The sequence below is a fragment of the Anser anser genome, assembly GCF_964211835.1.
Source record: "Anser anser genome assembly, chromosome: 3".
NCBI lineage: Eukaryota > Metazoa > Chordata > Aves > Anseriformes > Anatidae > Anser > Anser anser.
In genome coordinates this window covers 74,099,099-74,112,984 of record NC_139722.1, presented here as the reverse complement: position 1 = coordinate 74,112,984, position 13,886 = coordinate 74,099,099, and the positions used below count along the sequence as shown (strand labels likewise).

Below are 13,886 nucleotides of genomic sequence, written 5' to 3'. Positions count from 1 at the left end.
AGTCAAAACCCTCAGCTATCAGTTACACTTCCTGTGGACTACCAAAAATTGAATCTAATCATTAAAAAGTAAGATTTTAACATAGGATGTGAATCTGTTTTGAACACTAAAGAAAAACAGTAATATACGCTGAGAAAATTAAATTAAGTATCCAATACAAATTCCTATACCAGGAGTAAAATCCTGGCTTCTTGAAAACTATAGAAATTACCATAGCCTTCATCATGACATTTCATTTAGTACCTCAGAATAAATCAAAGTTATCGCTAAATATTTATGTTCCACGTTAAGTGAACTCAAAGCTCACTGAATAAATGTTTTTAAAAAAATGCAAAATGTTTTTTATCAATGTGGTAAGAATTTATTATCTCATTATACCATCCTACCGTTATCACTTACACCCTTTTATCTCTAAAACAAAGTAAACTTTCTAATGGTACTTTTCCATAAAATCCCTATTCTTGGAATAATTCCTTTTATTACTCTAAAAGATACAGTGTGGTACATAAAAGCCGGGAAATTAAGTGGTACTTCCATGTTATGAATTGTTCTTTTCTTACATAAATAGCAAAACCACCCTCATTTCACAGGTTTACTCACATAGATTACATAAATTTCAAAACAATGTTTTACATTAATGAATACTGATAAAACTGGTTTTGTCTTAATTGGTTTATACACAAAGCAATTGTTTCATCCCTTCATGCCCTTTAATTTTATCTACCACTTAATTCTGTTGTTTATAAGATCTTATTGTTGTAAGGCAGGTTTTCATTAATAATACATAAATGTTTTATACAATAGTCTGTTTAATATACATCTGAATGTTTAGTCTTCCTAGTAGCTTTGCAGTTGCAGTCCCATGACTGCTTTTTTGTGAAAGTGTTATGATTACTAGCTTTCTATGTTTACAAATGTATGTTATCAGAAGACATTTAATAACTTTTGAGAACTGTTTCTTAAATATGTCATACATTCTCATTAAATTTAATTTCCATTAGATTAAAATCAGAAGGTCAAACAATAGGACCCAAAAAAGAACAATACACTTACTGGTAAATTACATGACTTAATATTGCATTCTTTAACCTGGTTAAACTTTTGCTTCCCAGCTGCATATCATGATAATCAAAATACAAAACTATCCTTTTCTGGGTCCAATAGAGCCAGAGCACAAGAGTGAAGTCTTTAGAAGAACTACTGACAAAAGGGAGACTACCTTCAATCCACGGGGAAGGGCATTCAGTTAAGAGTCAGCTGATGTGTATTAAGCCTGTCCAAAGTATGAATTCTAACCTGTGATTTCAAGAAGATGTCAAATATGCATCTTAGCTGGAGCTACTTTTAAAGGAGCTGTTTTGGCAATCAGAACATTTTGCTTGTATTTTACAAGCTGAGAAATGCTTAGTTATGTTCTCTGTCTAAGTGACCTCTTCTGTTATCTGTGTTAAAACAGTATTTACTTAAAACTCGTAAAAATGAAAAATACTTAGTATTGTAAAAGAACAAGAGCTCATAGCATTCCACTTGCTAGAAGAAGAATAAATAGGATAAAGTATGGAAAAAAGTGATCTAAATGGAGTCCAATTATGACCTTATAAAGAACAACTTATGGAATACCAACTGAAAATAAAATCTGCAGTTTATTGATTAATTAATGGCAGTCTAGACTATGCAAACTTATTTTAATATATGCCCCAAATACACCTCTTGCTATTATTCACTAATAAAAAATTGAACAATGGAGGAAGAATTGCTCTCTTGCTGTTAAAGGGTCATTTGTTTTTTCACTTAAGCAGAAAAAAGATTCAATTCCATCTGGTAAGAGAGAGATGGAAAAATGATAATCCAAACTGAAACAACACTTAAACCCAGTAATTTCCTCAGCAAAATTTATATCCAAAGATCTGAATGTTGTTTAATATTAGTAGGCATGGTATTGTTTGCACACAGTTTAAATTTCTGTAATAATGGTTCCTTTTGCCAGATGACAGAAGAGTTTGTGAAACATCTCTCAAGCTTAAATGTGTAACTGACTGATTTCTACTAATACAACTGCACTTTGTAATTCAGTTGCTTTTTCACATTAGCATGCATTAACAATTGTATAACACATACAGTTTTAGCACAGTGCCTGAATTCTTCATGATGACCAAAAGCCTCCAGGTAGTATCAAATAAAATATTAAAACAGGATTGTTGTCCTGAATAAAAATATTGCAATAAAGGTTAAATATGTCCATACTAGAAGCTCATAATCTAATCATGACTTAAATGGGTTCTAACTCGAACCCATTTAATGAAGTATTCAAAAATATTTTTGTGGACTTTTAAAGGTAGTATCTCTCTGTATGTGGATGTCTAACTATAAAATACTTAGTGAAATTTGACTATTCTGTGGTAATTATATATTGGCATGAAATGCAAATTTCTAACAGTGATGCTGGTTTAGTTAAGCATTGGCATAATTTACAGATATAACGGACTCTCTAATACCCTATTACCTTACGGTTGTATAACGTTCTAAAAAAATGTATCCTCTAGCTCAAGTAGAAGTTACACAATTAGTGCAGAAATCACTTTTTGAGTTTGACAGGCTATATTACGTGGGAGTTGTCTTAACTGTTCCTTTGACCTTAAACTATAATCTAAAACCTGTCAAAATAAATGAAGGATACACAAATTAGAAGGGCATGAGATGAGATAGTAAAACACAGCATAAAAGATGTAAAAATTCAGCTAACACATGTACACTTCCTGTGAAAAATATTTTTTTTTCAGTCATACCTTACAAAGCTTCAACACAAAAGTATAATGAGCTCATTTCTTAGAGATTTTTTTACAGGAAAAAAAAAAAAAAAGATTATCTAGGGTATTCTAATAAGGTCTGGGTAGAAGTTTTATAAGTACATCCTCTAACTCCAAAAGGTTTCTAGCCACATGGAACTACTCTGCTCCCACTCCCACTCCTCCTTCCTCCCCTCCCCCCCCCCCCCCCCCCCCCAAAAAAAAAGATGAATAAAAACCCCTGTTGAACATGACTGTAAAAGAAACCCACTAGTATGAAATAATTATGTCTGGAGGACAAGTAAAGGAAGTCACTGAAAAAGTGAGAATTCAGTAGAAGATAACTGCAGAAAGAGGTCAATAGATTTGCTCTGGGAAGTAATAATGCATATTTTCAGGTTCTGTGAAAAACAAAAGCTTTGGTTGGTCAAAATCTGGCTGCCAATGTCAGTAAAGTATACATGCACCTTTGCCTGGATAGTTTTAGCTACTAAGATATCCAATAGCACTAATGTCAGGTTAAATCAATAGGGATAGCACAGTAAGAAAAGTGGGGCATAATTTATTTTTTCTACAGGTTTAAATATGAACCACCATCATTTTCTAAATAAGTTCACAATGATCAATCTTGAAATAGTAAACTTGGATCATAAAGTATCTTCTCTATTTTTATGCAATTAAGACTCGCAACGAAAGGAAACATTCAAAGCTTTTGGATTTTTTAGAATGCTTCTAAAACATTATTATAAAATATATATATTATAAAAAACAAGTAGGAATTTTAATTTAATTCCATAAACCATGAAGATTTTCAAGAACAAATGGGTAAGTCCAAGCAACATATGCAGAAGTAGTTCTTCTTTTCATGTAACAATAACAAGATGCACATTGAGAAAACCATTACAATAAAAATGTTCATGTCACAATGGAGAAACTAAGAAATATCTTAAGCACACAGAACAGACAAGCAAGAAAATACTGCACCCTTTGATTTGGATTTACATCAACTTTTGTGCAGAATACTATGAACTGTCTACAAACAACACCAAAACTTCAGTAATATGCTCATGACTAATGAAACAGGCATCAAAACAGAATTTTAAAGAACTATTCTTCCTCCAGATAGTTCTTACACGGGAACTCAACAGTATGCCATGCTTGCTTCGAGGCATTCAAGAGTTGCACATTCATATCTATAGTGTATTTTATAATACGTTTGAATTTTTAAATTTTACATTTTGAAGAACTTTTGTACTTACTGCAGAATACAAAATCTTCTATCACAAAAAAATAAAAATAAAAATCTGTTAGTCTGCTTCTAAACAGGCTAATGATAGTAGTTTTCATTTAAGTCGTGATGCTATTCACATACTTCTGTTATTAAACTGAAAACAAATCTGTGTTCATTTTGCTATCAAGGTCTTAACATCACCCTTTACAAAAACAAGGATGCAGAGTAAATTTGCTTCTTTTAATAAGAATCTTATTTTCCGACAGACAAGCATACAAACTATTACATACACATTAACAAATACCATCACAAGCACATGAAAAGCTAAATTATGTCTGTACTGCCCTATTATAATTCAGGCTGCTGTTATTATCTAAACAAGGTGATACCTTACTGTCAGGTAAGAGGCCTGACTGAAGTTCTATTGAAGGTCTATTCTGACTCTAAAGTTACACTACTCTAAGGGGCAATCCTTTTACATACATCCAGAGACAAAAAAAAAAAAAAGAAAAAAAAAAAGAGCAACTATAATAGACATGATATTTGTAATGTACTGACTGAGTCAGAATGTAACTATTAAACAAAAGACTTTAGTACAGAAGCCTTGAGCACATTGTGTCAACAGGCTGGGCCTTTACAACAAAGTACATCTTACCTGACATGTTTTGTCTAAGAAAGGCAGTTATCAGAGAGCAGTAAATTTTCCAGAAAAAATTATGTAACAACATCAGCAAAATGAAAAGCTACGCTAACCTGTTTGCGTGAATGTCAAACATACCAAGGAATCAACTGCTGCTAGGAGGAACCACTCAGTCTTTCACTGCATATTTCTACTACACGGTCTAGATGTTGATGAACATACTAACACAGAATTGTTTGCTACTATTTTTTGGCTTTGGAGTAACCGGCATTTCAAAATAGTTAAGAAAACTTCATGTGAAACAAAACAAAACAAAACAAAACATGCCCCCTTCAAAGCTTTACCAGATTGTTTCTGTTAAACATAGACTTTATATAAATATTAACTGGAAGTGTCAGAAGGGAAAAAGTAAAAAAATAAAAATAAAAAATAAAAACACCTTCAATTTGCCTGGTATGGACTCCAGCTCTCCCTACCTGCAACAAGGTGAAAACTGGCTTCTGCTCATCTCTGGAGAAGTTTGTGGAGAACAGTCATAGCAGAAATCATATTGGATTAGTGGCCATCTACATCTCCCCTTTGGAGAATGGCATTTAATTCCTTTCCTGTTTCCTCAGTGTTCTTCCACTACTTTCTCTAGTGCAAATGCCAATATGCTACTTCTCCTGTCTTCTTCACTCACTTAATTTCCCAATGTCATTTAAGATACAGCAGTGACAAGAGGAGACTGTGAGACAAGGGACAGCATCCCGAGGTAGACAGCTACAAACACTGCCTGATGCCTTGATTCCTCTCAGCATTTGCTGCATACTTGGCAGCAGTAGTTGCTGCATATTAGTTAGAGCAGAGTGTCTCAGAATTAGCGGCAGCACGAATCTCAGCTGATAAGCACCTGTTGCTGCTACCCAAGCAGGATGCAGTCTTACTGATATTCCAGTGCTACAAAGTCTCCAGTTTAGTATCTATTTACTGCAAGCGCTTTCTCTTACCCTCTTATCTGTGTTTCATATGCCTTCTGCACTATGGCTTTCCCCAGTTACGGCTTTCCCTGTCCTGTTCTTGCTCCAGCCACAATTTTTCAGCCTTCCCTTCAAGAGGCTTCGCACCACCAGTACAGCTTTCCAAGCATAAATGTGAGACCCTTTCCTCTTCCAAGCAGCATATCCTTGCCTACCTGCTGTTGTGTTGCACACCCCCATAGGCCATTCTTCTACTTACAATTAATTCAATACCATTACTGAATAGTATTTGCTTCTGAAGTTATTTCATAAGTTGCTGAACACTGCTGTCTAATTCGGCAATAGAATTAAGCACAGATGCATTTTTAGAAGTATTTTTAAAATTCAAGAGAAAAGGTCATACAGAAATGCAACATGTAAGGTCAATTCAGGTGATATTTAATCCATTCTGAAGAATTCCTGTGTTAAAGTGCTGACTCTAGAAGGACCTAAATACCCCAGATGCTTCTGGGTGAGTGAAGCTGTAGGCATACACAGAACTGTTCTGTAAGATCACTTGACTGTGATACACATCACGGCACCTGGAGTCTTAGCAACTTAGCATCTCAGCCTAAGCAGAATCAAGATCCAGATAACAGGACTCAAATTACCAATTTCAAACCTAAGTCCCGTTATATTCACAATTGCTCTCTCCTTGCAAAGCAGCAAACCTGTACAAAGAATTTAAGACTCCCTGGCTAAGAGAACAGAAATGAGCCTTGGTTGCTTCATGATTGCACAGAGAAAGTAGTTGGAGAGGAGAAGATGTGGTTTCTGCTTCCATAATGGCTTCTAAATATTAAAGTAAACAGCCACCCAATAGAGAGCTCAAGTTTTCTCTTTTGCAGTCAGGCTAAGTCTTCGATACCCTTTGTGTCTCCTCTATGTAAGGTTTTTGCTCCACAGAACTGTTTCAGAAAAGAGGCAGAGGTGCCATTATTTCTCCTTTCCTACCTCCATTGCTTGTACTGTAGGATTAAGACATTCTGCATAAGTAGCAGTCTCCCACATAGAGAGAATTGACCCAGCTACCTTTTCTTTAATGTAAAATGGAAGAAAAAAAAAAAAGATATCAAGTTATCGAGCTTTCTGAAACAAAGAATACAAATGCACGTTCTATGGAAACTTCTGAAGCCTGGGTGGTGAGAAAGCTGTATGGCAGATGCTTTCTAACTTGTCTTTCACATTTTTCTATTGGCTAGCTCTAGAGACATATACAGCTGCATGTGGGAAACGATGACATTGGATAATTCCCCAGGACTCAACAAGTTTAGTGCTTAGAATCTTGTTCTGAGACTACTGTTAACTATTTTCAAAAATTTTGTTCTGACACTTAGAGTCAAGCATCTGAAAACTAAGTGCCCACTTCATTCAGTGAAACACAAGACTAAGGTACCCACATACTCAAACCACTACAGAATTTTAACTTGTATGGAATCTGTAAACATGTAAGAGCTTTTCTTTCATAAACTCACAAGAATTTAATCAGATGTTTGCTGTTTCGTATTAGTTCTCAGTTGCAAAGTTTAAAATAGTTTAATTCCAATGCCAGAATTGACAGAATTTGACAATTGTCTCTGTAACTGTCTCCAGTTAGAATACTTTATTCATTAGCTCATAAAAATCTGATTAGCAGAGGACTCTTGAAACACCACTGTCATCATGCTTTAAAATCAATTTACATTTACGTCCTCTAGCTATGAAATTTAAAATCATTCAAGGTCTTCTCTTACGTAAAATATTGTGAATCAGGTGAAGCGTCAATCAGATGAAATGTCAATCAAAAACATGAAATGGATTCTAACTCATAATCTGCTTACTATTTTAAGTCTTATTATATTTTAATTCAATATGACTGAATTATTAAAAAAGGATTTACTGGAGAATTAAGTGTGTAACAGATTTCATAAATGAAACAGCATGATTTCTTCATGCTTGAGGATATTAAAACAAATCTTACCTCATCACTGTAATTGAAAAATATCAACCTTTGCCCACATTTGCAAACAATTAAGCACTGATTTTGAAGTCTTAAGGTATTTTAAAATATCAAGAGCAGTGTGATTAAGCCTCATAAGTTACAGCTGGAAAACATAATACAAAATACAGGTTCTTAGAAGACATTATGGTCTTATGTATTAGAGCTTCTCCTGTGCTTTAACATTATACAAACACGGTCTCTACACTATACTAACATGGGCATTAAACAGTAAAAACAGTCATGGAATTGGAAAGGAACATGAGTTTCCAGAAATAAGAACAATGTATTGAGGCTTTTCACATTTGGATCTAATGCAAGTAAAGTGCCTCACTGATTCAGATGCATGAGTATGAGTAGTGTCACAGAGGAGGCAGGAATATGCAGCGGGAGCAGGCAGGGCTGTAGCAGCCACAGATTTGCTAGCTTACACTGTTACAGACTGTATGTCAGGTTTGCACTGCTGGGAAAACAAAGTGGCGCTTTTAATCTAGGTTTAACCAGGACCCCAGTTTAGTTCACTGCATAGCCACAAGAGTAGTTATATTGCATAAAGGAAGAATAAATGCCCAGGGATGAAAACCACGTTTTGCAAATGTAGCACAAATTTATGCTGCTGTGCTTGTGAAAATACTCTGCTAAAACTTGGTTTCATAATTGGTTTTAAATGAATTAAGACTGTGACGTTGCAGACAGGGGCATTCCCACCCACTCAGCTTCTGCTCGCAACACATTCCCGTTTCTCCTCCAGTACCAGCTGTTAGAGCTGGGGCTTCCTGTGTAGTTGCAAGAAACACCAATGTAAATGCAAAAGGGGAGACAGAAGCAAATAGTCAGGACAGGGAGGAAGGAGGGCAGGAACGAGGAGCTTTGTAGCTGTAGGAGCTTTGCTCACCTCAGCCCCGAAGCCCACAGTTCAATACTTAGCTTGAACAGGATGCATTGTTTTTCATCAGGATCAGTTCCCTGTTCTGCCAACACTGCACAAATGTGGGCACAGTAAGGGGCAGTAGTAACAAGCAGCCTGAAACAGGAAGAATATAAGACTGCCTTCCAGAGCAATGAGAGTTTAAACTGACTTACAGTGTTCACTACATATACTTGTAGATTGTACAAAAATGCTGAAATGGAGCAGTTCCCCCCAGATAGATATGCTACTGTTCAAAAAACACAGTTGTTAAAATATGCCTTTAATTTGACATCTACTTGCCCTCATACTGTTTTTTTTTCCAATAAATTAACTATTATAGGAGAAAGTTAAAATTTTCTTCTTGCAAACAGCACTTTCCTATAGCCTTAAAATCAGATTAGACACTGTTAATGCTACAACGTAAACAATGAAAGTAGTTTTAGTTATACAGTGTGGATGAATATGAATATGAAATCACAAGTTTCACAATGTAAATGAATCACATTATCTCCACAGTTAAAATGAAACTCTTGTTCTGAGTTATTCTCAAAATGCTGTTAATTGTTTCAAAGAAGAGTTTAAACCTTGAAAACTGAGACCTCATTCCAATACAAACTCCTAAATAAGGAACAGAGGGATAAATATACAGAACTGCAATCTAAATAACCTTTTTTCTACTTACAAGCAATTACATTCCTTTAGGAAATGGAAGGTGTGTTTCTACACATCACAAAGAATCTCCCAGGTTGACTACATTGATTTGGTTCTTTAATCCAGGACTCAATCAAACAATTCTCAGCATCGCCCTCCTTTCAGGTCAATTTAGTAGACATTCCAACTTCATGCCTCACACACAGGCTAGATGTGGCCCCTTATTAACAGCAGCTACTGACTGCTTTCATGAGACATGGATGGATGCAATAGTGGTATCTGCTACATAAAACCTACTGGTTTACACACAAAGCCAAGAAGAAGATCTGAATTCAGTATTCTGGCCAGAGGAGTTCAAATTGATATGCTGCAGAATACTTCAACTTACCTGGCAACCACGTCACTAAAGGAGAACCCATAGAGGAAAGATAACTCCGATTTTTCTGAGGCACCTCTGGCATTTCATAGTAAGGAATTCAAGGTTCATAAAACATAGCAAAAACAAGGACAATTATGTCGTTGCTTTATTGGCTCAGCACTCATGAGGGGGTGTCTTAAGTTCCAGTTCTATTTGAAAAACATCAGATCCATTCTAATAAGTAATGATGGACACAAAGTACCCAAGCTTCCAAAACTGCATGACGGATCTATGCACTACACTATGTAGTGAGTTTCCTACCTCTTTCTAGCGCTATGAATCCTAACTTTTTGCAGCACAGTAACAGAACTTCAAAAAGACACATATACACTTTTTCCTCTGCCATCTTTTTAACCTCAGTAATCTTGTAGTTTGTTGGCTAAGAATCTTTTAAAAGTTGGGAGATAGACTGGAATTCACTTTCTACGGTTCCCTTTAAATAATAAATTTTCTCCCTGCAAAAGTGCTTTTACCACTAGTTTATTAAAGAAAATGGGGCACTAACACTCTTGTACACTTACCGAAAACAGGAAAAATTAGCAACTGTCCAGTGGGAATCAGAAGTGAATAGAGATATCTTCCTGCTGTCCACATTCATGTACAGGTATTTTTTTACTTGCTACCCTGTATATGATTTTTCAATTATAATCCTAATTCTACCCCTGCAGTACATTCAAAGTGTGAGCATGTAATATGGCATTCTTGAGTCCACTTGGAGGACAAAATGAGTAAAACGTAAATGTCATGGTATCTAGCTTGTTAGTATAGAAGACCTTTATTGGATCTCGCTCTTAATCTCAACTGCTATACAAATTTCTAATTTTGGAAGGCAGTAACATACAACACATCTTTCAGTTCAGGAACAATTTTCTTGGTGAATATTTATTAAGTAAGGTATTTTGATTAGTAAATTTTAGATATAATATGCCAAAGCTGAGAAATGTCTTGAATATCCTATGAAAGTCGCCAGAGGCCTGTGTTCCTGTACTCACTACTGGCTATGAAAGCAGACCTTTGGAGAAAACTTTATCCAGCAACTTTCACTTAAAATGGCTTAGTAAGACACCCCTTACACAAGCAGTATCAGAGAATTCTAGAACCTTTACTGATATATTTACAGTCACATATGCATAATGGTAAACCATTAGACTCTATGCTCTTCTCACTGCATGCTTGCAGCAAAGGTTATTAATCCGTACCACATAGCCTGACCTGGAGATGCTGAACGTGTCACTGAGAACACTGTGTCTTGTCATGCTGTTAAAAAGAATTACCATGCTTTAACTATATTAGCCTGCTCTGCTTTTAACCCTCCAATCAACTCCTAAGCCTTCCATGACAACTTCATCTATGATGCCCACCTCTGACAAGTGAGTACATAATAAAACTGACACTCCGTTTCATCAGCTGTTGGGAAAGAGAAGAGGAACACCCAATTCTGCACAGCCAGGGTGGCAGTAAGAAAATCCTTTCTTTATTTTGACTTCTTGCACATTGACCTCAGGGAAATAATTCCAGTGGCTGCCTGTCCTTGCTCAGAACTTTTGGAAAAAACAGCCCTGGCAGGATGAATCTCTCAGGACCTCCAACAGTTTCACTGCTTCCTAGGGATGCATGACCAGAACCTGTGGAATGGCTCAGGACTCAGTTAACCCTACCTCTGACAGGGTGCCACAGGGGCAGGCAGGCAGGGCAGCAATCAAACAGGTTCCCAGACAGATCAGGGAATCGCTGCTGTGGGAGAGTTCCACAGCTTAGCCAGGGGAACCTAAGACTGATCTGATCTTCTGCTAGGGACATTCCCACCTCCAGTGGGATACTGAACCACATGACCTCCTGAGGTCCATTCCAAACAACATGAAACATTATTCAGTGAGTGGCTCCAAAGGCAGTAGATCTGCCTTTTTGCTCTTGCTTGACGACACTACCATGATTACCATGATTCTGCTAATATTTAGCAAGTTAGAATCGTGACCATAAAAGTTAAAATTCTATAAATATTTAAAAGAAAACTTAAATTCTAATTAAAGTGATAGCTAGTTATGTTCATAAGTAAAGGCTCCTTTTTTAAAAATCAAACACATACATTTTTCAAACCCTGATGAAACTGCTGAATCTTCCAGACTATATCATGTATCTTTTACATATCAAGATACGAATATATAGAAATGTTCATGACTTGAATTTTGTCCAGTGAAATGTCTTTCAAAATTAATCCTTAAACTCACTAAGTGTTATAGTCTACTCCACACATCTCTAGAGTTAAAAACAAGATAATCTTTAAAACACACCTTGTGTTGTTTTTGCATTGTATTCTTTCCATTAAGATAAAATGTTTTGTCTTTACTAATATGAAGAAAGCTGCTTATGCATACAATTTCTATTCTATTTAAAGTTTGTTTTAAGATGGACTTTTTTTTTTAAGAGGGTGCTCTGACAGATAACAAGTCCAGTGACTGCAAGAGGAAGACTGCTACAGCAAAACAAGGGAAATGATGTATTTCATATCTGCAATCAGAAGGATATATAGAATAATAAATAAAATCAAACACAAAAAGGTGAGAATGCAAGACTTTGTTAACACTTTGATTTGTGTGGAAAAAAAAGTCCAATACAGAAGTTTGAGGATACATGTGTGCTCATATTAGTTTATCCACTTACACATTGACCATTTGTATTTTGTGCTAGTTAAAACTTTTATTTCTGTTCTTTAAATCTAATAAAAGTAGATAAATAAAACAATATAAAGCATTTTGAAAGGCCCTGATCCTAGTATTTTCACTCATGTACCTCCAAACTTATTAGAAATGGGGTTTGTTAATGAAAATGAAGCTTGCTGGATCAACTCCTCTTTGTTTTTGAACTATCAGCTGGAAAATTAGTTTGTTTCCTATCTAGTATTCTCCTAATTGTATGTGAAAACATTTTGCTGTATTTCAAGATTATTTTAAGAATTAATATTTTTTCCACATCTTTGCCATCCTGCGTGATGCTTACATCAAATTCATTCCACACTGTGACAGCACTAGAACACTTTCAAAAAATACTTTCTAAAAAAATATCATTTGACAGTGTTTTGCTACGTGTGAGGTAGCAAGCCAAGTAATTCCATGGGCTGACAGTTTAAAACAGTGTGGGTTGCCAATACAGAAAACTTGCAGCACCAAAGCAATACACTTGAAGGTACGGCACCACCCTTTCCACAGGCACAGGCTGTTACCTCATGATAGTAATTCTGTAAAGCCCGAAGGTGAGTTTAGCCACCAGCAAACTCCAGGTGAAGTTTTAGCACCCCCGCCCCCCCCCAGCTCCCTGACAGGCTCCGCACCCCCAGTTTCACCCCGCTATGCTTCCCGGCGGCGTGAGGGTGCGTTAAGCGACCCCCCCGTATGCCAGCAGCGCACGTACCACGGTGTTTTTCATGAGGGCCTTAACGGTGAAGCCGTCGGTCACCTGCTGCCTGCTCTTCTTCGCGAGCCCCAGCGGCTCCTGCTTCTGAGGGCGCCGGTCGCCTAGGGGCGCCGGGGGGCTCGCGGCCGCTTTCTCCACTACCATCCCGCGGCGGACGAGAGCCGACGGACAGACTGCAAGGGCAGACAGACAGACAGACAGAAAACGGCACCGCACCGCAGCGAGTCAGAAAACGCGCCGAGCCCGCCTGTGCCCCCCCTTCCCCGCCGGCTGCACCCCGCTTCTGCCACCCCCAGCCCGTACCCTCCTGCCCCCGTCCCCCGTCCCCAGCCCCGCCTCACCCCGCGGCGGGGGCGCTCGGGGGCGGTTGGGGACCGCTGGGGGGCTGGCACCCCTCGGAGCCGGCGCTCGCGCCCGTCACTAAGCAACGCGTCAACAACCCGCCGCCATGACGGGGGGGGGCCGGGGGGGGAGCGGCCACGCTCACAGGAGAAACCTCAGAGTGGAATAAAACAAAGTAAGGAGCCCCACGCAGCGGGCGCGCGGGAGGCGCTAAGCCAGCCGGCAGAAATTAGCAGAAATTAATTAAAACGTGTGTGTGTGTGTGTGTGTGTGTGTGCAGGGGGAGAGAAGCCGGAGGTCACGTGAGGTGCGAGGACGTCAGGACTACATTACCCAGAGGGCCCCGCGCCCCCCCCCCCGTGGCCCTCCTGCAGCTCGCCCCCTCGCCGCCGCCATGATAGGTGAGTGAGCGCGCCCGTGGTGGCGGAGCCCGGATGCGGAGCCTCCTGCGGGGTCCGCCCCTCCGCTGCCCCGCCGGGCGTCCCGGTCCCCCGTGTCCCCCAGCCCTGCCGTTGCTGCTT

At 38.2% G+C, this 13,886-nt stretch overlaps 2 protein-coding genes across 2 annotated transcripts in view; one reads left to right on the top strand and one right to left on the bottom strand.

The window, feature by feature from the left end:
- Nucleotides 1–13,500, bottom strand: part of PACRG (parkin coregulated) — a 220,782-nt gene extending 207,282 nt beyond the window's left edge. The window contains exons 1-2 of the mRNA XM_083830277.1: nt 13,365–13,500; nt 13,021–13,196 (exon numbers count right to left, since the gene is read on the bottom strand). Coding sequence (XP_083686403.1) covers nt 13,021–13,167 — 147 coding nt within the window. The 5' untranslated portion in view covers nt 13,168–13,196; nt 13,365–13,500. The remainder of the gene's footprint in view (nt 1–13,020; nt 13,197–13,364) is intronic.
- A 152-nt stretch (nt 13,501–13,652) lies between these two features.
- PRKN (parkin RBR E3 ubiquitin protein ligase) overlaps nt 13,653–13,886 on the top strand; it is a 758,368-nt gene continuing 758,134 nt past the window's right edge. The window contains exon 1 of the mRNA XM_083830275.1: nt 13,653–13,766. Coding sequence (XP_083686401.1) covers nt 13,760–13,766 — 7 coding nt within the window. The 5' untranslated portion in view covers nt 13,653–13,759. The remainder of the gene's footprint in view (nt 13,767–13,886) is intronic.